This window comes from Lynx rufus, unplaced genomic scaffold (assembly GCF_022079265.1).
Source record: "Lynx rufus isolate CCGP_SWC_20201006 ecotype Redwood Valley unplaced genomic scaffold, mLynRuf1.p SCAF_24, whole genome shotgun sequence".
In the NCBI taxonomy this organism is placed as follows: Eukaryota; Metazoa; Chordata; class Mammalia; order Carnivora; family Felidae; genus Lynx; species Lynx rufus.
The window spans coordinates 4,767,150-4,793,408 of record NW_025814839.1 but is presented as its reverse complement, the minus strand read 5'-3'; the positions used below and the strand labels follow the sequence as shown (position 1 = coordinate 4,793,408).

Sequence of the window (26,259 nt, the reverse complement as noted above, 5' to 3'; positions counted from 1 at the left end):
TTTGAAGAAAACATAAAACAAGTTTAAATCCACTGGTGAAGTGTCTTCTTGCTCTCCTGACTCAGAACTTACCCCCAAACAACAGCTGATAAAAAGTAGAAAATCTTATTTGACATACAAGAATTGTTACAACTCCAACCTATAGAGTATAAAGCATCTCATCCCGTGTGAACTTGGGACCAACGTACAAAGGAAGCTGGACAGCCTGAAAGATTCACTGACTCTTCACAGAAAAGGCTTGACGTTGGCAGGAAGCTGGCTGCTTGGTGGTCACCACTTCCTCGTGCTGTCTGCAACCGTGTGCAAAAGGAAACGTCCTAAAGGGCGATAGGGTGACAGGATGCAAAGTGCCTGGGCCCTCGGATGACCTCGGATGACCTTGGACGAGCAGAGTTGCCCACTTCCTCCCCAGCTGCCTGCCAACTCGGATTTTCACATTAGAAGAGAAATCAGCTTCTATCTTATTTAAGCCACTATTACTCAGCCTGTTGAAGCAGCCCAACCGATTTATTAACTGATCAAGTAGACATTACACATCTTAGAATCTAGGGAAGACGCTGCAAAAAAGATATCCAAACAGAAAATTTCTCTACATAGTATTTTAATGCTTTGAACAAATGTTTTTAAAAATCTAAAGGCTGGGGCACCTGGGTGCCTCAGCCGGTTGAGAGTCCGACTTTGGCTCAGGTCATGATCTCATGGTTGGTGAGTTCAAGTCCCACATCGGGCTCACAAAAGTCAGCACAGAGCCCTGCATCAGCTCCTCTGTCCTCCTCTCTCTCTGCCCCTCCCCACCTAGCACTCTCTCTCTCTCAAAAATATACCTTTAAAAAAAAATCTAAAGGCCTTGAAAAGCAGTCACAGATTTTTAGCACTGCAATAATGACTTACACAAGAAACAATCTTTTAAAAGATATAATTTAAAATAAAATATTAAGTGGAAGACTTGACAGAGAACGGCTCTTATTTTAAAACTTATTCTGGGGACACCTGGGTGGCTCAGTCGGTTGAGTGTCTGACTCCTGGTTTCGGTTTAGGTCATGACCTCATTCGGCTCAGGTCATGAGTTCAAGTCCCACATTGGGCTCCACACTGACAGTGAGGGGCCTGCTTGGGATTCTCTCTCTCCCTCTCTCTCTGCTCCTCCCCAACTTGTGCTCTTTCAAAATAAACAAATAAAAAATTTAAATATACAATCAATAACCTGAAGCATAAGCTTGCTTTCTACTCAACACATTTTTTTCTAATTGTGGTAAACGAAAAAAAACGTATGATAAGATACATGCTCTTGGGCAAAATTTTGAGTGTACACAGTACTGTCGAGTATATGTTCTTTTTTTTTTTAATGTTTTTATTTATCTTTTTGAGACAGAGTCAGAGCATGAGCGGGGGAGGGGCAGAGAGCGAGGGAGACACAGAATCGAAGCAGGCTCCAGGCTCTGAGCTGTCAGCACAGAGCCCAACACCGGGCTTGAACTCATGAACCAATAAGATCATGACCTGAGCCGAAGTCGGACACTCAACTGACTGAGCCCCCCAGGCGCCCTGAGAATACGCTCTTGACGTGCAGCAGGTCTCTAGAACTTTTTCATCTTATACGACTGAAACTATCTACCCACTGAACAGCAACCCCCATTTCTGCCTCCCTTCTACTATCTTTTTTTCATGTTTTATTTATTTATTTTGAGAGAGAGAGAGAGAGAGAGAATGAGAATGAGAATGAGAATCCCAAGCAGGCTCTGTGCTGTCAGTGCAGAGCCCGACTCAGGGCTCAATCTCATGAACCGTGGGATCATGACCTGAACTGAAATCAAGAGTAGGGCGCTTTACCAACTGAGCCACCCAGGCGCCCCTCCCTACTACTTTCTTGGAAAAAAAAAAAAAAAAAATCAGTATTTCTACATAAAGTGATTACAAAAGAATTTTCTAACAGGGAATAATTAATAGAAATGGGACAGGAATTATTTCAATGAATTAAGTGGCTCAAGGAAAAGCATAAAAATGTTGGAGCTTCTCAGGCTTATTTAGAAAGAACAAGAAATAAAACTGATCCATAAATCAGTTGAGTTTATTTCTTAGTACTGTGACGGCCCAGGCTGTCCTTATAGAACAAGACAAATTCTCAAGGGATTGGGGTAGTTTTGGTTTTGGGGGGTTGGAGAGAGACTTGTTTCAGAGCCTTAAAAGACGATCTGAAATTGATCTATCCTTCACCTAAATTCAATGACACAGCATAGTTATACCAAACCTTCTGTAATATTTATAATAAATCTTACAGCCTTGCCAGCTGACACACAGTCAAGGTTGAGAGGAGGGTTCAACCACAAGTCTCTAAAATCATCTGGCATTAAATATCTTGCCATATGAAGTAAATCCAGTGAATTCTTTAACTTTAAGTTACAAAAAAGCCCCGGGCTCCTGGCTAGATCTTGGTATCAGGGTCGTGAGTTTGAGCCCCACAGTGGGCATAAAAAAAAAAACAAAGAAAAGAAAATTAAAGGGGCACCTGGGTGGCTCAGTCGGTTAAGCATCCGACGTCAGCTCAGGTCATAATCTCACAGTTGGTGAGTTTGGGCCCCACATCAGGCTCTGTGCTATCAGCTCGGAGCCCACTTTGGATCCTCCGTCTCCCTCTCTCTCTCTCTGCCCCTCCCCCACTTGCTCTCTCTCAAAAATAAACATTAAAAAATATTTTTTTAATTAAGAAAAAAAATTAAGACCATGAAATAAAGCATATATCAATTTACCCAAAAAAAGCCCAAAAGCCAGGAGTAGGAAGAAAGGGTTAAATGAAAATGCTCTTGTCTAAGTTACAGACCAACAAGATACTTGTGCAGAATGTTCTGAGCTCAAATGTCAGGATTACAAACACCTTGACTCCTGCCCACATCTCATCACACAATCTTACCGGTTCTGCTTCTCTTTGTGCTGACCATTAGCCCCCACTGTCCTGTCCAAACCGTCATCAGCTCTCACCTACACTGGTCCCCCCTGCAACTGCTTGAGCCCAGAGCCCACAGCCCACACCCACTCCTCACTCTCAAGCCAGGGCCCTATTTTCAAAACGAGGACCTTTTTATGTCACTCCCCTGCTTCAAAATCCTCGGTGACGTCCCATTCCCCTCGGGATAAAGTCTAAAATCTTTAATATGCCCTGCAAGCCCCAAGCTCTCAAAATCAGATCTCTGCTTACGTTCCCAATCCCACCCATGACACCCCTCCAGCCCCCACCCAACTCCCTCTACTCCAACCACACAGTTTTCTTTCCATTTCAGGAACATGACCACTCATAGCCCCAATGTCCAGCACAGAGCCTGGCACGCGGCACAGCCTATTTTAATGGATGGAGGAATGAATGAACGAAGGTGAGAAGGCCTCTTGATTGCACCAAGGAGCTTGAGGAAGATGTGTGAAAAGCACAAGTCCAGGGAAATGAATAAAAAAGACAGGACAAATGTAGACAAGGGCGTCATGGTAACTCAAACTTTCTATCTGGTGAAACTGGAGTTTTATTGAGGCAACAGCCACGTCTATCTTGTTCTGTTATATCCTCAGCATCTAATCAGTGTCTGGAACACAAAAGGCACCCAAATATTTCTTAAAGGAGTAATACCCAACGAAACATTTAATGAAAGAGAAGGCGCCGGATGCTAACTGCCAGCACCGGCCAGCTTCAGTTTTGCTGGCGACAACCGAAATCTAGCACTGCTGCATTTCTATCCTGGCCCATTGGTGATGGCAGAATTCTTTTTTTTTTTTTTTTTTTTTCAACGTTTATTTATTTTTGGGACAGAGAGAGACAGAGCATGAACGGGGGAGGGGCAGAGAGAGAGGGAGACACAGAATCGGAAACAGGCTCCAGGCTCTGAGCCATCAGCCCAGAGCCCGACGCGGGGCTCGAACTCACGGACCGTGAGATCGTGACCTGGCTGAAGTCGGACGCTTAACCGACTGCGCCACCCAGGCGCCCCTCTTTTTTTTTTTTTAATGCTTATTTATTTATTTTTTGAGAGAGAGAGAGCGCATGAGCAGGTGAGGGACAGAGACAGAAGGAGAGAGAGTCCCAAGCAGGATCCACGCTCCGCGCAGAGCCAGATGTGGGGCTCAATCTCATGACCGTGAGCTGAAATCAAGAGTCAGATGCTTAACCGACTAAACCGCCCAGGCGCCCCTGATTACAGAACTCTTAAAGGTATCTTCTGTCCTGTAGTACGATGCACTCAGAGAACGCCACCCAGAGTCTCTACACTGCAGTTAAAGGATGCTCGATGCGGGATGTGGAATTATTTCCTTCAAACAAGAGTTGCCCACATGGTAAATTTGATTCTCATGGGGGTACAGGCAAGCAGCTCTGAAACTATTTCGCATGTATACTAGGGGTGAGCAAATGAGCAAATAAATTGTAGATCATGGGAACCAGGTTTCCCCCAGTTAGAGAAGTTACAAATTAGCAAGGGGAAGGCTAGTCTGAGCCTTGGGGTACTGAATGAGAGCCGGAGACATCAACATGCACTGAGGTTTAGCTTATATATATATATATATACACATAGATACAGTGACAATTATTGGTATTTATGCATATGTGCATTAGTATACAGACGTTATTTCCTAGCACTGTCCACTGAGAGGGCCCAGAAGCAGTAATACCCAGTAGCAACAAGCATACCCAACACCCAAACCTTCATTTTATTTTTGTTTTTATTAAAAATTTTATTTTTAAATAAATTCTCTTTTTTTTTTAACGTTTATTCATTTTTGAGAGACAGAGTGTGAGCAGGGGAGGGGCAGAGAGAGAGGGAGACACAGAATCCAAAGCAGGCTCCAGGCTCTGAGCTGTCAGCACAGAGCCCGATGTGGGGCTCAAACCCACGAACTGTGAGATCATGACCTGGGCTGAAGTCGGATGCCCAACCGACTGAGCCCAACTGACTGAGCCAAAATTTTATTTTCAAATAAGCTCTAACTCACAACCCTTGAAATCGAGAGTTGCATGCTCTACCGACTAAGCCAGCCAGGTGCCCCCCCAAACCTTCAATTTTAAATACCTGTCTTTAATAAACAGAACTGGGGCTCCACAGAAAAATGGCCAATTCAAAGGTTAGGAGAGGGGAAACAGAAGATGAGCCCGGAGCATCTTGCATGCCAGAAAGTGAGCAAGTGCTCAAACACAAAAGGATAGGGACACGTGAAAGGGACACAGGAGCCGATCTGAAAACGTGCCTCACTCGCACCTTCCCCTGGACGACCACCTGTTTTTTGCTTCTCCTCCTCCTAATGCTGTCGCTACTTCCTGCTTCCTTCCCCAGCCCGCCGGTCCCTGACCTACTGTCTTTCTTCATTTACCCTTGTCAGCAAATTCCTTCATTCCCAAAGGTCCTTAACTCTTCAGAATTTTTAAAATGATGGCATTTAAAAGAATAATCAATGATCCCGAATGAGTTTCATCGTTCTGCTCAATTTAAAACTCAGATGGCTTTACTGTTTAAGTCTACCACTTAAGCTTTCTACTAGATGAAGGTACTTCTTACTTTACCATGAAATCAGGTAGTAAGTTCGAGCACAGAACCAAACAGTACAATGCAGAAAACCACATGTTATAGGATCTTATTTTTAGGGGCGCCTAGGTGGCTCAGTCGGCTAGGTGGCTGACTTCAGCTCGGGTCGAGATCTCGCAGTTCATGAGTTTGAACCTGCTTAGGATTCTGTGTCTCCTCACTCTCTGCCCCTTCCCCGCTCATGCTCTGTATCTGTCTCAAAAATGAACATAAAAAAAATTTTTTTTAATGAATCATCTGGGGGCACCCACATGGCTCAGTTGGTTAAGAGTTCAACTTTGGCTCCGGTCACGATCTCACAGTTCGTGAGTTCAAGCCCCATATCGGGCTCACTGCTCTCAGTGCAGAGCCTTCTTTGGATCCTCTGGCCCCCTCTCTATCTGTCCCTCCCCGACTCTCACTCTCTAAAAAATAAATTTTAAAAAATTTATCAGCCTGACAGCTCGGAGCCTGGAACCTGCTTCAGAGTCTGTCTCCCTCTTTCTCTGCCCCTCCCCACCTTGCGCGCTCGCTCTCTCTCTCTCTCTCTCTCTCTCTCTCTCTCAAAAAACAATAAATATTTTTTAAAAATTTTTTAAAAAGTCTCTAAAAATGAATACTCTAAGACACCTAAGTGGCTCAGTCAGTTAAGCGGCCGACTCTTGATTTCGGCTCAGGTCATGATCTCATTCGTGAGACTGAGCCCAGAGGCAGGCTCTGTGCTGACAGTGCGGAGCCTGGAGGCTGCTTAGGATTCTCTCTCTCCACTCTCCCTGCCCCTCCCCCACTTGCATGTGCACTGTCTCTCAAAATAAATACACATAAAAAATTAAAAGTAAGAAAATAAGTAATAATGAATGATCTAAGTCAACACATTTTTTAGACTCTGAAGCCTCTTAGACCAAATAGCAGTTAACGTGCTGAGGACAGTGCTGGCACCTGTCAGTCCCAAAAAATACAGGCTGAATGAATGCATGCATGCAAGCACTCTTGGGGTGGGATCATCAGGGACATTCGGTTTCTAGATTCTGTAATACTTCAATTATTACGGAACATTTTTGTCTACTGCCTCCTGACCCCCCCAAAAAAGGGCAGCAATAAAAGTATTTTTAAAGAGGCTCCTAAATCCAAATTGCAACTCGAGATTCAGGGTCAGAGAGACTGGATGTGGTAAGGAGAAGATCCGAAGTGCTATAGAGGCTGGGAGAGGAAGTAAGTGCCTGAAGTCTCCAGAACAAGGATAAATACCAAACCTTCTGAATGAAATAAAGAGAGCTCCTTCCCCAGCTTTTCCACACAAGATTACATTATATGCTTCAAGACATTCCTGACTATTCTCCAATTTGTACCAACTGTGCTACATTCTCTTTGTATTTAGTACGAGATTCTTCTCTGTGAGCAACTTTATGCTTTAACTATTCCTGGCCCAGATTAAGGATAACTGGAAGACAAGGAGAAAATAGCCTATAGTAACCATCTAAATTTTTCATAACACCAAGTCGGATTTAACACACTAAAGGTCGAAACCAGTTACCTGTTGATTATTTGACCTTACATTTCGATACCTACACTGTTTCTGAAGATGTTTTTTTGTACAATGAAACAATCTAGTGTCTTCACGTGAACTGAGAACGTCCTAGGCCAACTAAGAGGTATCTTACTTGGCTAACCAGGCTCTGATAACGCGGCTACAAGTCTTTCGATTCGCTGGCAGGTGCCATTTTGCGAAGCCGAGTTCTCTGGAAGGCAGTGAACAGGGTAAAGCAGGCCTGTCTGCAGCGGAGCAGCGGGGCTGGTGAGGGGAGGGGAGAAGCACAGATCCCCAAAAGAGCAGTCTCATTTCCCTCCTCTCAGCGGATTTCTAATTAACTCAGCTTTGTGTCTGTTATGAATAGCTTCACATGGAAAGGCTCCAGTTCCACATTCTTCTTCATTATGCATGGCTTATTAAAATTGAAATCTCACTGTTTCCAACTCAACCAAATTGATGGTTCAAACTGCTGTGTGCAATGAAGAGTGAAGCATTTCGTTTAAAAGATGGGATCAGGGTAAAGACGGCCCGGATCAAAACTGGAACAGGCTGGAGACTTCGAGGCCTTCGGTTCCAAACCCGCCATGTGAAAATCCTGGGATTTGCCTGGGAAAGTCCTAACCTTTCCACGTGGCCGCTGCCCCGTCAGCCAGGCCAGGACGATGGCAGGGCGCCCATCCCCACGGTACCCTGTCCTGAGAAGTCAGAGTTGTGAAGTAGGGAATGGTTTGAGAGAGGCCCTTCCTGGCTGGGAACAAGGTTCCCATTCCCAAACAGTGACAGTTGGCTCTCAGGGGCCCATCCCGCTCAAAAGGAGAGCGTAGGAGAGCTGCCCAGAGGAAGAAGACGGAAATCTGCCCGCCAGGCCCTCTGGGTCGCATACCTGCTCTTCTTCAATCCTGCGCTGTAGTGTTTCAATGTAATGCTGAACGGCCATGTAGATGAAGCGGTACTGAGCTTCTGTCTGGACCATCCCTGACCTCTGAGACCGCACCATCTGAATGGTCTTGGGAACATCGATGTCGCAGTCGACACCTGCAAAGCAAACACCATGAAGCACCGGGACAAACTGCAGGGCCCGGATGAAGACGCACAACTTTTGGCAGACGCAGAGATAAAGCAAATGTTCCAACTGGACGTGTTCCGAGGGCTACACTGGCCTTCTGGGCGATACAATGATCCCAGATTAGCTGAGAAGGTGTTGGAGGTCAGGAACCCCCCACTTTCCAAACGGCACCACCCCCACAACATCCGCCAGGACGAGGGGCGTGGGCAAAGACCACCGCTGCATATTCAGCAAAAGACCACAGCACTGGGACCCACAGCTCCAAGGCTCCGTTTTATGTCGAGAGTCAAACAGAATCACGTTTGTTCCCTCGCAAACACACTGGAAGTCAAAGTCCTCAGCCTAGATTTTGTGAAAATGTTTTAACATTCGGATTCCCCCCTAGGCTATTTTCACCAGCATTTTCCTTCCGTAAACTAAAAACAGGAACTATAGCTTCTTGCCCTCCAGACGACCTACCTTTCTCTCTGATGATGTCAATAAGGATATCAATCACAATGAACGTCCCTGTCCGGCCAATTCCAGCACTGTGGGTAGAAGGACAAAGCAATGACAATGGAGTCATTCATGGGGGTTTCAGACTCAAAACCAAGCTAGTAATACTAACAGAAACGATGTCTGCTCTTGGGAGTATTTATAAGATTGTCTATTTGTATTTGAGAATAGATTAGCTAAGAGGGCTTGGGAATTAGTCCAACCCATACTTGGAGCCCGGCTTCTCCTGTACAACGTGCCTGAGGCAAGTCCCATACACGCTGGACCCTCAGTTTCCTCATCTGTGAAATGGGGATGATAGTATATGCCTTACAGGCTTGTTATGTGCATCAAACATTAGTAATGTATGGAAAACACAAAGCACAGAGGCCGGCACACAGCAAGTGCTCAATAAACAGTAGCTTTTTGTGTTTTAATTTTTTACTGTTTCTTTGTTTTTGAGAGAGAGAGAGAGAGAGAGACAGAGCGTGAGCAGGGAAAGGGGCAAAAAGAGAGACAGAGACACAGAATCTGAAGCAGGCTCCAGGCTCTGAGCTGTCAACAGACAGCCCGACGCTTGGCTCGAACTCACAAACCATGAGATCATGACCTGAGCCGAAGCTGGACGCTTCACCGACTGAGCCGCCCAGGCGCCCCACCAGCTTTTTAAAAAGGGAATTAAGTTTCACATGCAGCTACTTGTCCAACACATGGATGAGATCTGGGAAACTAAACTTGCCCCAGCAAAACCAGGAAGCCCGGATGTGGGCGCTAGAGGCTGTAAACTGTGGCGAGAGGCCATGGGCGTGGCCTTCGGAGGCCTGTGTGGGGAGTGGTGCAAAACCTTGAAAGTAAACAGGCATATTCTCGGGAAAACATGCACCTTATTTCTGTGGCAGAAGAGAATACAGCCATAATTAAAGTGATGAACCCTAAGTCACTATATTAAAAAAGGAAACTGGGGGCACCTGGCTGGCTCAGTCGCTTGGGCATCCGATTCTTGATTTCGGCTCAGGTCATGATCTCATGGTTTGTGGGTTCGAGCCCCATGCCATGGCTGTCAGCACAGAGCCTGCTTGGGATTCTCTCTCTCTCTCTCTCTCTCTCAAAATAAACATTAAAAAATATTTTTAATAAATAGAAATAAATAAAATGGAAAAACAAGCCAACATTACGAGACTACATAAGGGCTCCCTGGGAATAAGGATGATGTTCCCCCCTCTGCCCTGCTACCACCAATACCTGGCAGTCCCACAGGACCTAGGAGAAATTCACTCTCGGGGCAAAGTGTCCCTCAGTGCAGTTTATGCGTGCCTCGAACAGAGATTAAATTTTTCTCACAGGTAAAGAGCTGGGGGTGGGTAGGTAAAAACGAGCCCCGGGCATTAAGAGACAGGCCGGGCTGCAGCCTGGAGAGGTGGCAGGGGCCAGTCACCTGCAGTGAACTACCACAGGTCCCGCGTCCATAATGCTCTCTTGCTTATGGTGGACCTCCTCCAGGAAGTCCAGCACGCCCCCGGGGTCACTGGGCACTCCGTGGTCCGGCCAGGTCCGAAAGTGGTATTGCCACACGGTTCTCTCTGTATTCCCCTGGAGTAGAGCCAAGAAAAACCAGAAAAGAATTAAATAAATCAAGGGGTTGAGGAATCCCCCCGTCCGGATCTTTCCCAGAGCCGATGTGAGCCAACTGCTCCATTTAAAGGTCATCTTTGCAAGTTTCCCAGATCATTCCTCCTTTTGGATCTGGCTGAGCAGCCCTGGAGGCAAGTCTCTGCTTCTGACATAAACAAAATGTCCAGTATAGCAACGCGTTCCTCAGGAAGCTACAACCTGCATCACCTCTGAATCCTCAGCGGCAGGCAATGCCTCCTTCCCTCCTCACCCACGCGTAGCTCAACTCCAGAGGCAACTGAGGCCCCTGGGTCCTGGGGCTCTCTTCCCAGCAGATGAGAAAACAGCTATCCCCTCAAGACACATTTGCCTATTTCTCTTTTTATACCCAGCCCTCCTTCCCTCCCCCAAAACGTCCACTTTTATTATAGTATCACGGTATTTTAAGTTTCTGTGTAGTGCAAAGTAGGTAAAAAGACAGGCTTTGCAATCAGAAGGCTGGGTTTTAGGCCCAAATCCCAGCATTCATTATCACTGTGGTCTCCAGACATGTCTAAACATCAGTTTCTTCACTTGCAAATGGGAATAATAAGCTCTCTCACAATAACTACCGTGAGGATTAAACAAGACCGATAAACACACAGCCACTACTTGGCAGCAGCAAAAGACTCAGCCACTGATGCTCGTCTAAGGAGAGGGGCCGTTAATAAAGGTCAAGACTACAGACGACCGGCTGCCTGGGGGGCTCAGTTGGTTAAGCGTCCGACTCTTGATTTCAGCTCAGGTCATGATCTCACCATTCGGGAACCCAAGCCCCGCATCGGGCTCTGCACCAGAGCCTGCTTGAGATTCTCGCTCTTCCTCTCCCCCTCTCTCAAAACAAATAAACATTTAAAAAAAAAAAAAAGAGTACAGAAGACCAAAAGTACCGTGTTCCGGATCTACCCAGATGAGGCCATTGTAGCAGCTCTGTTCACTGCTACATGCTCACTGCTACGTGTTCGCGCTACGGATCTGAAGGCAACCCAAGCTACTGACATTTTAAAGGAGATTTTGAAAAGAGAGAGTAACTAAGCCAGGGTCCACCACCAGTGACTTTCAAGACATCCAAGGAACAGGAACCAGAACTAAGAGCTTTTCTTGAAGTACGTGCATTTAATTTACCGATGCCACGATAAAAATTTTTCTTAATGTTACCAGTTGGCTAGGGCTCAGGGGCCACACGGGTCACAGAACAGTCAGGGAATGAGACCCAGCTGCCCTGCACATCCATGCTCCTCCTCCTTGGTAACCTCTGTCCCAAGAGATCTCCGCCAGGCAGTTAGGAGTTTAAATGAGATCGTGTCATAGCACTTTATTTTTTTATTTTTTAATTTTTTTTTCCAAGGTTTTTTATTTATTTTTGGGACAGAGAGAGACAGAGCATGAACGGGGGAGGGGCAGAGAGAGAGGGAGACACAGAATCGGAAACAGTCTCCAGGCTCTGAGCCATCAGCCCAGAGCCTGACGCGGGGCTCAAACTCACGGACCGCGAGATCGTGACCTGGCTGAAGTTGGACGCTTAACCGACTGCGCCACCCAGGCGCCCCGTGTCATAGCACTTTAAAGAAAAAATGTAACGTGTTATATAAAAAGCAGGTAACACGTGACCAGCAATTCTGGAGAAATAGTCTGTCCCGTGTCAGCACCTGAATCCACGGGTATAAAACACAAACCCAAATGCCAAACTTTCCTGTACCTGTTGTTCAAAAATCTCTGTTAACAAGAATATGGATGGTTTATTACTAAAACTGAAGAAAAATCCACCTGCTACTCAGAAACGCCTGATAACAGAAAGATGGGCGGTTAGCTCTAAAACTGAACACACCTACGTGGAATCTCTGGCTAGCGTCCCCTAAATCTCTTCCATTTCTGTTGCTTCTGCTGTGCTTTTCCAGCTTCTCTCTCCATCTCGGCAGCAGAGTAAACCTCCCCCCACCCCACCATCAGCAGAACCACACCCCCACTGACATCAGAAGTTCGAGCAACTGGCCGGGCTTCCAGTTCGCTTTGGTCCCCTGACCACCTCGTGGAACTCAGCAGACTGCCGGGCCCTCGTCTGCTCTCCACCCGCCTCCCCCTGCCCCCTCGTTGGGCTTGGGCGCCACATACTATGCTGACAATCCCCTCCACTGCATCCCTCCCCTCCCTCCACCCTCACTCCATCCACCCCATCCCCGGGAAAAGCCCCAAGCCTGGGCAAAACCAACCACCCACCTTCTCTGTTTTGTACCTAAGGAACAGGGATTGGTGTCACTAAGTGTTCACGTTCGCCACCTCAACAGGGCGCTCAGCACTGCCCGAAATCGTGCTGGATTCCCCTCATCTCTGCTATTCCTACATTACCAGTCAATACTTTTTCCACCTTCCCACATAGCTCGTCTCTGATTCCCAGTTGATGGCCTGGCCTCATAGAGAACAGAGAGAAAATCCATTTCAGCTCCTCTACCCGCATCTGTGGCCACCTTCTCCTCTTCCCGTTCTGCTGTCACAGAAGGACGAACCCTCCACCCACCACGATGCTCTGGGTCCCACCTCTCTCCTCGCCCAACCTCCGTTCCTGCCTCCCTGCCATCTTCGCTTTGACGTCTCAAAGGCATCTCACAATTTGCATGTCCAGAAGGCTGCTGACCCTCCCTCCCCCCTCAAATCCACGGCCACCAACCCCACGCTCTCGCTAGAAAACTGGCGGTCATCCTTAGCGCCGGCCTCGACCCTTGTCCACACTGTCGCCAAACCCCTTCTACTCAGTTACCTCCAGGAGGTCCCCTTCTGTCCACCGTGCCACCTTTCACCTGGACGATTCAAGCCCTGCCATCCTGCACACCTTCTGCCAGCGTTTCTGGCCTCGTCACAGCACCACCGCCCGCTGCGTTTGGTTCTTCCTCCTCCTCCTCCTCCTCCTCCTCCTCCTCCTCCAACTGCCCAACTGTGCCCCACGTCCCGCAGGCGCCACCTCAAGGCACCCGTCATGTCCGTCACTCCTCTTCCACGTTTGTCCTGGCATATTACATGCTATTCATTTCCAAAGGCGGGAATAAGAAGCAAAACAAGAAAGACCAACTGCCAGAGTCCCTGGGATCTGACCTAGAGGGGAGGTCGTCAGACCCGGACCACCGCAGCGGCCTCCTAACAGGCGTGCTGGCCACTCAGGCCACCCGGCCTGGCCTCCCCACCCGAGGCTGTCAGACACCTTCCTGGCACACGGCTCTGTGTGTGCGTTCGCTTGGCGCGATCACCGTCATGGGCTCCGGGCTAACCACCGCATGGGGTTCGCATTTCTTAACATGAGGGTTAAGACTTCCCAACTTGGTCCCGGCCTCTCTCCAGTCTATCCCCTCCATCCCTCACTTGCCTTCACTCCCCGTAAATCCCGTGCCCCTTCCATCTGCACTGCAGTGCCAGGGCTCACGGGGACACCTCCCTCTGGGAGCCCTCTCTCCACCGTCTTCTCCGGTGGAAACCTCACTCAGAAAAGCCCCGCCTCTTCTGAGACAGTCTCCCTGACGCCCCGGCTGGAAGGACGCTCAGCCTCTGCAATTCCATGCACTTCGGATTTGTTACAGCCCGCGTCCACTCTGCAGCGCGGCTATCTGTTCCTGTGGCTTCTCACGGCTACGCGATTTTAATTCCTTGAGGACAAAGGCTTCATTCGCCTCTGTGTCCCCAAAAGGCCTTGAGAAAGTAAGTCCCCTCTCATCATGAAATTAAAATGAATCCAAATCCAACACCGTTTTGTAAAGTTAGTCACTTCAGCAACAAACTTAAACCACGTGCGGTTAAGATCTGATGCCATGGAATCTGATCACTGAACAGGCCTCAGGGGCTTTACACCTGCTGCTCCCACACCTGGAACACTCCTCTCCAGACGCTCTAGGTGCCTGGCTCCCCCACCTTCAGCTCAAGTGACACAGCCTCAGAGAGGTTACTCTGATACAGCAATCTCCCTGGTTACTCCACCTCTGGTACCCAGTCACTTCTACCGAAACGTCCTGGAGCCCTTGTAGACTGAGCACAATCGGAAAGCTTAGTTGGTTGTTTATTTTTTAACCTTCCATCTCCTTAGGCCCTGAGGGCAGGAACTGCACCCGTCTTGTTGCCACTGTACCAGTATGCATCTGGTACACAGAAAGCACCCGACCAGTGAGCGAACGAGAGCATGGATACATGCAAACGTGGGTAACCCCATGACCCTGGATTGGTGCACACCATAACCAGCTACCAAAGTCTCTAAAATACGACAATATACTTACTTGTCCAACCTTCGAAAGTTTAAGTTCTCTTAACGTGTAGTCATGAGCGGCGCTTTCTTTGACGTTCCTAACACGCATGACCCCATATTCTTTTAGAGCACACTCGTCAGGCCAGTATTTGACACATTTACTCTGGAAGGGATCAGAAAAAAGAGTTAATCTCTGTGAACTCTGAAATGAAAAGCCCAAACCAGCGGAAAATAAATGTTCGAGTCCTGCTTAATAACCAAGCTAAAGAAAATGCCCTGTCTGGCATCTGTTAAAGTTTCAAGGAAAGGGAAAAACAAGTTCGAATAAGAAAAAGCAGGTGCTTGGAAAGCGGGGGAGAAAGGGGGAAGAGAAGTCAGCCTTTGCAGAGTCGTCTGGTCTAAGATGCATGTGAAAAGAGGGTCAAGGATTGTTTATTTACCTCTAAGGAACCAAAGAGGCAGAGTGAGGGCCTAGCCAGTTTGAGGGTTCTGCCTAGCCACCGCTAAATTCTGGATTCCAGGGATCTGCCTGTCACTCCACAGGGGAGCCAAGCAATCACTCTAGAAATGGATGGGCTGCCCAAAGAGCCACACTGTCTGATTCGCTTCCGTACCCGCGTAGGAGGACTCCGTGCCTTATCTAACCCAAGTGTGAACAGCTCCAGCACCGAAAGGCAGCGATGCAGTTTTGAACCAGCTGCTTTTTCTATATCCAGATCCATCTGATACCTACTACACACGTCACCTTCGCTTAACTGGGTGCCTGGGAACGCCAAGCCCGTAATAGCTGCTGGCTTCAGAGCAGACAAACCGAAAAATATGGCACCAAGTAAATCATTCTTGTTGCCAAAGAGGAAGATATGTAGCTCAATGAGAGATGAGTCTGTATGTATTTGGTGATGTGTCCTGGGCAGAGGATGTTTTTGCGTTTTGGTTTTTTCTGGGAGTGGACTTTCCACAACCACCAAGATACCTATTGAAAAACCAAGAGACATCAGCCAGAGAAATTTAGCTTTCATGCTAGGAAGACAAAGAAATTCGGTTATAAAACTATGAATAAGAGAGCAGCTGCAGGCATCCCCAAAGTCAATGATTAATTGAAAGGGGGGGGGGAACATGGCAGAAGGAAGTTGACCAGAAGTATTAACAGACGGTGCAACTTTTTTTGCCTGGCAATGGCTTACATGGTCTTTTATTATTATTCCGAATTCAGCTTTCTCTTCAGTATTCTGTAGATCCAATACCTCTTTGACAGATTTGATACAATTTTTATTATCCCCAAATAAGCACTTTTAATATTAATGGTACTCAGTGCTGTTGCTGGCCAATCAATTCTGTGACTGTTGGCTGCTCAAGAGACTCAACAGAGAACAAAAAATTAAATCATAACCCTGAAAACATTTCAGCTGACTTTGAATTATCAGCAGACTACTGCGGCCCTCCTCCTAGTCTTCCAAACTCTGACACAGACTTTGGCAGACAAATTCTACAATGTGAGAGCTAATGCTTCAGTTTTTAAACTAAAGCCCAGGAATCAAAAGGAATTCAGAGTCTGGGTTTTCTCCTGTGCAATGGTGGGAGGGTGGGAGGGACCTGAGAGAGCAGGTTGTGAGAACCACCTGTGGAGAGAATACGTCCATTATCCTCTCCATCTGGGACTAAAAAGCATATTCGGGAAGCAGGTGCAGACGTGGGGGCGGAGGTGAGGAGAGGGGCAGAGTGATTTAGCCCAGTGTCTGTCTATTCTAGGAGTTTCCGGCAGCTCTTCTTGAAAGGGACGTCAACTAATTCCTCTGAAGTGACACAAGAACCCTTTCTTCATGCCCCCTGGTCCCCTGAGAAGAGGTAGCCTCCTATGAAGCGGACTAAAGGCAGGACAGAGGGCTCAGTTTTCCATTCTATACGTAGGGCAGGTAACAGTCACCTGAAGCAGAAACTAGGAAGACGTTTTACCCTGTCCATTAATTCAAGAACATCTCATGTTACTGCACATAGCTGCTGGAGGAAGCCTTTGTTTCACAGGGACCAGATCTAGCCTCAAAGGTTTTCAGAAGTGCTGAAACTAGTTAGCACAATGATGAAAATCTTACAAAATCACACTGCCCTTCAAAACTGATAGGAAAATTACATTAGAGCACTAAGATCCAAATCACCCATCTGTCTTAGGTTTAACTTGCAGATGACTGCTATATTCCATGAAAATTTTATGCAAACCATTTAAAGTGTAACTACAAAAGAACTTTGACTAGAACACAAAAACACAGAACTTTTCCAACTTAAAAACCCACATGGATGGGCTCGCTTCGGGATAACGCACAGAGCTGTTACTCAGTGAGATCTGTCTGCTTCTCTGTAGGTGTGGGATGTTACAATTTTTAAAAACCGGAAAGGTCACAAAAAGTGTAGGGAGAGGATTACTTGGCATAGACAGCTGGGGAGGGGGGTGTACACGGGGACAAACACTCTGGGGGCAGTTTGGCAGAAGTTATTAGAATTTACAACATGCATACCCTATGACCTAACATTTCTTTTTCTTGACATCTACCCTAGAGAAACATCTGCCACATGCACACATACACAAGCAAGAATAAGATTATTCACTTCAGCACTGCTTGTTAAGAGCAAAAACTGAAACACTTAAATGCTCAACACATAATGGTGAAATAAATTACGGTATATCCTTACCATGGAAAATCATGCAATTACTAAAAAGAAAGAGGCCAATATGTACTAACAGTAGATATTCAACCATTCACTTCGGTGGGGCCCAAAATGCACAACAAAATTCATGTATGAAAATACTTTTACATACGGTATTTTTCAGAAATTAGTACTATAGACTTCATTAGGCACCTACAGGTACATAAATACACGCATATACGTAAATGTTGGTATGTTATGTCTATAGTAATGCCTCCCATACACGTATGTATGTAAATGCCAAGAAGACAGCATGGAAGAATACACATTGCACCGGTCACAGGGATTTCAAATGGGTGGCCAAGGGATGGTGACAAAGGCAACTTTAACCATAACGATAATGTGTTTGGATATTTACATAAATATATGCTTGAATAATTCTAAATAATTTACAAAATTTTTTAATGTTTATTTATTTTGAGAGAGAGAGAGACAGACAGAGTGCGAGTGGAGGAGGGACAGAGAGAGGAAGACACAGAATCCGAAGCAGGCTCTAGGCTCTGAGCTGTCAGCACAGAGACCAACGCAGGGCTCGAACTCACAAACCATGAGACCATGACCTGAGCTACAAAGTTGGACACTTAACCAAATGAGTCACCCAGGCACCCCTTCAAATAATTTTTAGATGTCTACAAGTCATGATAAGTATGATTTATATGACCAGTGAAATCACTACTTGTTAGTACTCCAATCCTTTGAAGGTACTAGATGGGGCTTTTCACATTCCCTTCCGGACTTCTGCTCCTGGATACAATAAAGTAACAGGGATTGGATTTACCCTTCCACCTCAGACAACTAAAAAACAGGAAAAATGAAAAGACATATATAATAGAATTAGTAAGAAGGACATTAAAACAGTTATTACAAATATACTCCATATGTCCAAAAGGTGTAAGTTAAAAAGAGAGATATAGACGGCATTAAAAACGAAAACAGGGGCACCTAGGTGGCTCAGTCAGTTAAGCGTCCGACTTTGGCTTAGGTCATGATCTCACAGCTCATCAGTTCAAGCCCCACGTCGGGCTCTGTGGGCCCATCCACAGAGCTGGACGGGCCACGTCCAGCTCAGAGCCTGGAACCTGCTTCAGATCCTGTGTCTCCCTCTCTCTCTCTGCCCCTTCCTTGCTCGCACTGTCTCTCTCTCTTTCTCAAAATAAACAAACATTAAATCAAAAACAATCTTGAAACGAAAACAAAAACAAATGGGTGGTGGGCACTAAGGAGAGTACTTGTTAGGACGAGAGCACTGGGTGTTATACGTAAGTGATGAATCACTAAATCCTACTCCTGACATCATTATTAAACTGTATGTTAACTAACTTGGATTCAAATGAAATTTAAAAATTAAAATAATAATAAGAGATTTTTACATATAAAAAAAACCCAAAACAATAAAACTTACAGAGATGATAAAGATAATATCTGATGAAAGATGAAAAGAGAACACAACGAATAGTCCTAACAGCAGATGATACACCACAGAAGGAAAAAAATCAACCTGAGGACATACAGCAAAACAAACCGTCCAAAATGAAACCGGGGGGGGGGGGGGGGGCAGGTTTCTTGAAACACCATCTGCCAGAAGTCATTCACCATGTTTTGCAGGGGGTAGACAGCTGAGCAAAATGAGCAAAGTCTCCATGAGCCGCAGGATAACGTCAAGCAACCTAATATACGTGTAACTGGTGTCCCATGTTTGAAGAAATAAGAAACATTTCCAAATTTGAAGAAAACTATAAAGCCCATAGATCCAAGAAGCTCCATGAACCCCAAGCAGAAGGAGCATAAAGAAAATTACACCAAAGCCTGTTGTAATCACATTTCTTCTACTCTCTTTCCTCCAGAGGGTCAGAGTAAGCCTAATTTGTTTATTCAATTGTTAACATGGTCAACCTGACATGTCTGATACTTCACAGTTCATCAGAAGAGCGTGGAGTGTACCTTTCCTCTCTCCACTTCTTTCGTCGTCATGACAATCACTCGCGAGTTTTCTTGAAACACCATCCGCCAGAAGTCATTCACCGTGTTTTGCAGGCAGCCTTGTGTGGCAATGTAACTCTTTTTGGGCTTTGAATTGTTGCATTTGGTTTCAAACTCAGGCTAGAAATTTAGGAAGAAATTCCTTTAATCACTGGAAAGTTGCTTTCAGGTCACAAGAAATACAAAACACAAAAGATGGCTAGCAATGCCTGGTCAGAAAACATGGCAGAAAGCAAAGATTACCATGATAATATTTGCATTGATGTAATCTGAAACAGGCTCATTGGGATCACCATCATGGAGGACAACTCTGGTATGATCGACTGGAAGAAAAAGAGACCACAGTCAAAAAGCACTCATTCCTCTTCAGGACATGTCATTTCAAAATAGTTAATCCTCAACCTCGTCCAAGTTTTACTCACTTAATGATAAAACCACATAAAAAATTAAATCCTAAATGAGCACAACAATGATCCAAACACCACATGATGCCTCATAATGCAGTCTTTAAGAAGAACAAAGTAGCAACAGCAATTCCTTGGTCTTGATTATGTGCTGTGGATATACAGGATATTACCACTGGGAGAAGCTAAAGGGTACGTGGGAGCCCTCCGTATATTTTTGTAACTTCTTGTGTCTAAAAATATTTCAAAACAAAAAGTTTTTTTTAAAACCAAAGGAAGAGTAAGTATAGATAAATGACATGATGTCTGAGATTTGCTTAACATAATATGGGGGGAGAGGAGGAGCGGAGCAGAGTATAAATAAAACAGGACGAGGTATGAGTTGACAACGCTGGGAGCTGGGCAGTGGGTATGTGTGGTTCTTTATACTGTTCTGTCTACTTCTGAATATGTTTGAAACTTTCCATAATAAAATTGGTGGCTTTTTTTTTTTTAATGAAGCACACTGAACTACAACATCTAGCAGATAAGATTTTGATAGTGTCAGCTGACCAAATTCTGTACAAAAGTACATTATTGGGGGGCACCTGGGTGGCTCGGTCGGTTAATCGTCTGACTTCGGCTCAGGTCATGATCTCACGGTTCGTGGGTTCGAGCCCCGCTTCAGGCTCTGTGCTGACAGCTCAGAGCCCGGAGCCTGCTTGGGATTCTGTGTCTCCCTCTCTCTCTGCCCCTCCCCTGCTTGTACTCTGTCTCTCTCTCAAAAATAAAATAAAAAAATAAATAAAAATAAAAAAGTACCTTAGTGGTATAGAAATCTGAGCACTCTACCTAAGCAACTTATCTTATAATGGGAATTAGTGATATAGTTGTATGTCTTACACTCCCCATCTCTAAAGAAATAAGACGTTAATCAAGAGGAAGCATCTGACTGGGACCTTTAAGAGAGGAAAAGGCAACGATACTCTCTTCACATAACTGCAGATGATTGTTCCTGTTGCCTTTTCCTACATCCCTGCATCTCACTAATGAGTTCCATTAGGCCTCCCGAGCAGAAAGGAAAACTTAGACATAAACAGGATGAGGCTGCCCCAAGGTCATCAGGACCATACTGTGGCTCAGACTGATTCTCTGCAAATTCCTATTGCCTTTTCTCACTATTATGAATGGCTGCATTTTCTCCCATCCTCATCTACACACATTTCAAATAACCGTTTGGATGTGATGGACATATGTATCATGTATGCGTCCATATGTACGCAGAGAGAGCAAGACTGTCTCTGTCTCTCTCTCTCTCTCTCTCTCTCACACACACACACACACACACACACACACACACGACAGATTTACGATACCTGACATAATGGCTTGGACCCAATGAGACATGAGAGCAATGTTCACCAAATTGGCTCATGCATCCCAATAAACTTTGTGAAGTTTCTGAACACCGAAATATATACACATATATATACAAACATGCCCTATTTTTAAGTTTGGTAAATACATTATGCATGCACTGCCATCAATCTGTATGTCAGATTTAAATTTTTCTTTCTTTCTTTTTTTAGACACAGGATATAAATCAAGAGAAGTTCTAAATGTTCCTTCCCTTCACCCCAGCGGGCCGCCTTGCACAGCCCGCTCTGGCGATCCCTCCAAGAGCGTGGCGCTCAGAGCAGAGACTGTGAGGGCTCCTGTGCCAGTTCTCCCGTTGGGATCTTGCTAAAATGGTCTAGAAAACCGGGAGAATAAGAACACCCGCTTTGTGCACATGTGGTGTAATTAAGTGACACAGGTGCAGAGTCCGGTACAGAGCAGCCCTCAGGACACGCGAGCTACAACAGCCGTTTAGTGCCATCTCTAGGGTCCTCGCCACAGGCCTCCATCCTTCCTCTCATTCCCTGTGGCTCAACTTTGGCTCTACCAGGCAGCATCTGGGTAATTAAGTGCTTTACGAATCCCTTAGGGTCCTCTTCGGAGCAAAGTAGAATGTACCTGTATCTCCGGTAACTCGAGCTCAGAGGATCAGGGAGCAGAGCAGTTCGGGCCCTTGGGAGGAGGCTGCCTGTTCCCCAGAAGAGGGAACGGAGGCCCAGACAGAGGCGTGTCTTCCCAAGATGCACGGGCTGAGCAGCGCAGTGCAAGGACACAAGTCTGGGACCTCTGAGGGTCATGGTGTGGCCTGCCCCTGGGGGATGGCAAGCCCTGAGATACTCACTTTTATTTTTTTTAATTAAACATTTAAAAAAAAATTTTTTTAATGTTTATTCATTTTTGAGAGATGGAGAGAGACAGACCGTGAGTGGTGGAGGGGCAGAGAGAGAGGGAGACACAGGATCCGAAGCAGGCTCCAGGCTCTGAGCTGTCAGCACGGAGCCCGACGTGGGGCTCGAACCCATGAACCCTGAGATCATGACCTGAGCTGAAGTCAGATGCTTAACTGAGCCACCCAAGCACTCCAATTTAATTTTTTTAAATGTTAATTTTTAAGAGAGAGACAGACCACAAGTGGCGGAGGGCAGACAGAGAGGGAGACACAGAATCCCAAGCAGGCTCCGGGGTCTGAATTGTCAGCACAGAGCCCAATGCAGGGCTTGAACTCACAATCCATGAGATCACGACCTGAGCCGAAGTCGGACAACTTAACCGACTGAGCCACCCAGGCTCCCCTGAGATTCTCATTCTTAGGCAGACAAAATTAATTAACAAAAGGAAATGACACATTCAAGACCGCCTGGTGGCCATTTTACCCAGCACGAGCATCACAGGAACTCAGTGAATGACATCATCCTTTCCCACCGCATTTGATGATTTTGGAAACTGCTCACAATCGAAAAAGACTAAGGCCTCGGCTCTGCTAAGAAGACACGGAGCCCCTGGGAAAAGTTACAGGGACGCCAAGGAATCCAACTCTCCAAGAGTGACTATTACTGGACAGAATATTAAATACTTACAGGGTAGGATGTTTTTATATCTATTTTTGTTCTTATTTTCTTGTCTCTGACCCTCTTTTCTGCTGTAGAGAAGTTTGCACTCCTGTTGCTGTAGTGTCTGGAGAGGAAAAAAAGTAAATATTATTACATGTCGAAAGCTTTAAAAAAAAAAAAAAATCCTGGCTCAGCATTTCTGCTTTAGGAACGTTATCCTTGGAAATGTTCAGAGTTGCATACAACAGCTACAGAAATGCTCATCTTAACGCCATGTCAACAATGTCAAGAACAATTTCCAAGAAGAAAGGACGGCCTGGACAGCACTACCATTAATTCACACAAACGGGTGTTCTGCGACCATTAAAAAAAAACGTTCTTGGGGCGCCTGGGTGGCTCAGTCGGTTAAGAGTCCGACTTCAGCTCAGGTCATGATCTCACGGTTCATGGGTTCGAGCCCCGTGTCGGCCTCTGTGGTTCGAGCCCCATGTTGGCCTCTGTGCTGACAGCTCAGAGCCTGGAGCCTGCTTCAGATTCTGTGTCTCCCTCTCTCTCTGCCCCTCCCCTGCTCGTGCTCGGTCTCTTTCAGTCTCTCAAAAATAAATAAATGTTAAAAAAAAATTTTTTTTTAAATGTTCTTGGAGAATTTTTAATGCCTTGAAAAGATGATCAGAGTAAACATTAAGTGAAAAGAAGGTCAAACTTCCAAAACAGTGTATTACATAAGCCATATGTCTGCATTAGCCTATGTGTATGAGAAATGGCAAAAGAATATATACCAAAAAAGTAATGGGAGTGGTTTTTTTTCAGGGTACTAGAATTATGAAGCCTTTTCTTCATTTTTTTAAACTTTGGTTTTGTTTTGTTTTTTTTTTTTGCCTTAAGTTTTTAGTGGATAAATATTTATTAGGACAGAAACCTTTTAAATTTTTAACTTTTTAAAAAATGCTTATTTATTTTTGAGAGAGAGAGAGAGAGACTGAGCACAAGTGGTGGAGGAGCAGAGCGAGAGGGAGACACAGAATCCAAAGCAAGCTCTAGGCTCTGAGCTGTTAGCATAGAGCCCAATGCAGGGTTCGAACTCACAAGCTGTGAGATCATAACTTAACCCAAAGTCAGATGCTCAACCGAATGAGCCACTCAGGCATGCCAGGAAAGAAACCTTTTATTATTTTTTTTAATGTTTATTTATTTTTGAGAGACAGAGAGAGAGGACATAGGTCGGGGAGAGGCAGAAAGAGAGGGAGACAAAATGTGAAGCAGGCTCCAGGCTCTGAGCTGTCAGTACAGAGCCCGACACAGGGCTTGAACTCATGAGCTGTGAGATCATGACCCAAGCCTAGGTCAGACACTTAACCGACTGAGTCACCCAGGCACCCCTAAGAAACCTTTTAAAATAACAATTATTAGGAACGAAAGTTGGGGCGCCTGGCTGGCTCAATCACAAGAACGTGTGACTCTTGATCTTGGGTTGTGGGTTCGAGCTTCACATTCGATGTAGAGATTACTGAAAAACATAAATAAACTTAAACAAAAAAGACTGAGAGACAATGAGCATTGGTGTAGAGCATATAAATAATGGCTGTGATCATGCTCTTCTTGACTTTATGATCTGCTGCCTACTTTTACCATCGTTTAATTCAGAGCAAGCCACATACTACCTCTCAAATTCGGATACAGTAGGAGTGGTACTGGGTACCACTGGATCACGGGCATGCAAGCTTTGCTCCTCCTATCCCAGAAACCCTATGCCCCAGGCAGGCAGCGTGAGTCTGCTTGTGTCTACACAAACACCCACTCCCTACGTTTTCCCCAGCCAGGGAGTAAGGAAGGGAATGTCAGGCTCTTAGAGCAAGTGGTCAGGAGGGACTCCCCTTCAGGGAAAGGAGGTGGGGAACGCGATCTGAGAGAGCCACAGAGGGGCTAGCCCCAGCAGAAGAGGGCTTGTGGGGAAGCGAGAAGGACCAGCTGCAGAAACAGACATGAAGGTGCACAAGCCAGGCAGAAGCATGTTCAAGGGGTTAAGGTTTTATTTTCAAAATTACAAGAAGTACCTCTTTGAAGGACCATTAGTTTCTAAAAAGTCTAATTTGTAAGCAGAATTCACAAATGGGCAAATCAAGGGGCACCTGGTGGGCTGAGCATCTGACTTTGGCTCAGGTCACGATCTTGCGGTTCATGAGTTTGAGCCCCACGTCGGTCTCTGTGCTGACAGCTCAGAGCCCGGAGCCTGCTTCAGATTCCGTGTCTCCCTCTGTCTCCCTGCCCCTCTCCCCCTCGTGCTCTCTCTCTCTCCCTCTCTCAAAAATAAATAAACATTTAAAAAAATGGCAAATCAAGAAAGTGGAAGGGACACTGAATAAAGAGAAGAAAACACATGTGTGCTATACATGTATATATAAATTCCAAAATGGTTAGCCCATCGAGGTTTCTATAAGGAGCAACAGTCAATATTGCATAGCACAGTGGCCCGCTAGATTTCCATTTCATTTATCTGAATTTCACAGACAGGTATCAAAGTCGAGATTTTAAATTGCTATTTGGCTCTCAGTTTGAAAATGCAGTAATTGGCCTTGACACACAGCTCATAACAAAAGTCGGTCCCCGGCTGAAACCCAGGCAGGACTAAACTACAATGTACACAGACCTCGGATGATGAGACAGTCATTCCAATTCTTAAAAGGAGCTCGGATTAAGTAATTAAGGCCATTTGCCTTCTGCGAGCTGGCATTTCCTCTGAACTGTGAGCCAGTCTTACTGAGCAACACTGCTGTGTTAGGAGAAGAAGGTTCAGTCTTGATTTTCAGACATTAAGGTGAGGTTCAAAAAGAAGCCCAAACTCTACAAGCTGACTCAAGCACTTAAAAGCCAAACAAGTGAAGAGAAACAACATCAACAAAAGCTACAAGGTGGGGGTGGCTAGGAAATAATAAGCTGCTTGATTCAAAACAAACCTGACAGTGACGCGTTCAAGTGCTCACTTACGAAACACACCTCGCGTGATGCTTTGCTGGCGGAGGCACAGGCCTGAGCTGTCTCTATAAAAGGCAAATTTCACCCAGACCCTCCCTTGCTCAAGCTCCAGCGTCTACCCCGGCCTGCAACCAAGTTCCAGCTTTTCAGAACTCACGCTCCTCCTCTTCTCTGCCTCTGACCTCAGCCAGTCTGTCTATGCCTCAGCTTCCTCGAGTGTAAGGTGGGGAAAATCCTAACTACCTACCCCACAGGGTCAGTGTAAGAGTTAAGGGAGATTACTACAAAAGGTGCAAAAACACGGCACATTGGTTGGACCATCTATTCAGGTCAGCCAGGGGCTCCCCCAACCCTGTATCAAGTTACCAATCGCCTCTTTCATGCGGATTTGGGGTCTGAACAGCACGCAGGCTGAGACAGGCCTCTGGGCCCCAGGGTCTTCCAGAACGGACAAGCCCCAGAGCGCCTGCGTCCCCGGCACAGTCGGTGCTAACTGGCAGCGGCTGGCAGTTGTCACAAATTAGTAATGACCAACTGTGTGTCTCTCCCCCCAGCTCCCTCCTTAGTGCCCATTAGCCCATTCTCATCTGCGCCTGGGGCCCAAGTTGTCTGAACACATTTCGTTTTCCACAGTGGAAGGCTGCCCTCCACCCAGAGTGAGGCTGAAAATAAAAAGAAGGGCGACTTTCCCTGCTCTGCCTGCAGAGGCTCCCCAACTGCACCCGAGACAATCAGCTGCCACCTGCTATGGGGTGCTTCCTCCCCAGCGCCAGGCTGATGGCCGGAAGAAGCAGAAGA

At 46.0% G+C, this 26,259-nt stretch overlaps 1 protein-coding gene across 2 annotated transcripts in view; it reads right to left on the bottom strand.

The window, feature by feature from the left end:
* The window catches only part of PTPN11 (protein tyrosine phosphatase non-receptor type 11), a 79,833-nt gene that overhangs the window by 8,617 nt on the left and 44,957 nt on the right, over window positions 1–26,259 (bottom strand). The window contains exons 7-13 of one of the 2 annotated variants that reach the window (XM_047088022.1): window positions 22,516–22,612; window positions 19,401–19,480; window positions 19,119–19,277; window positions 14,509–14,640; window positions 10,041–10,207; window positions 8,591–8,658; window positions 7,949–8,100 (exon numbers count right to left, since the gene is read on the bottom strand). In XM_047088022.1, the coding sequence (XP_046943978.1) occupies window positions 7,949–8,100; window positions 8,591–8,658; window positions 10,041–10,207; window positions 14,509–14,640; window positions 19,119–19,277; window positions 19,401–19,480; window positions 22,516–22,612 (855 nt within the window). The remainder of the gene's footprint in view (window positions 1–7,948; window positions 8,101–8,590; window positions 8,659–10,040; window positions 10,208–14,508; window positions 14,641–19,118; window positions 19,278–19,400; window positions 19,481–22,515; window positions 22,613–26,259) is intronic. The other variant, XM_047088023.1, reaches the window with a different exon arrangement.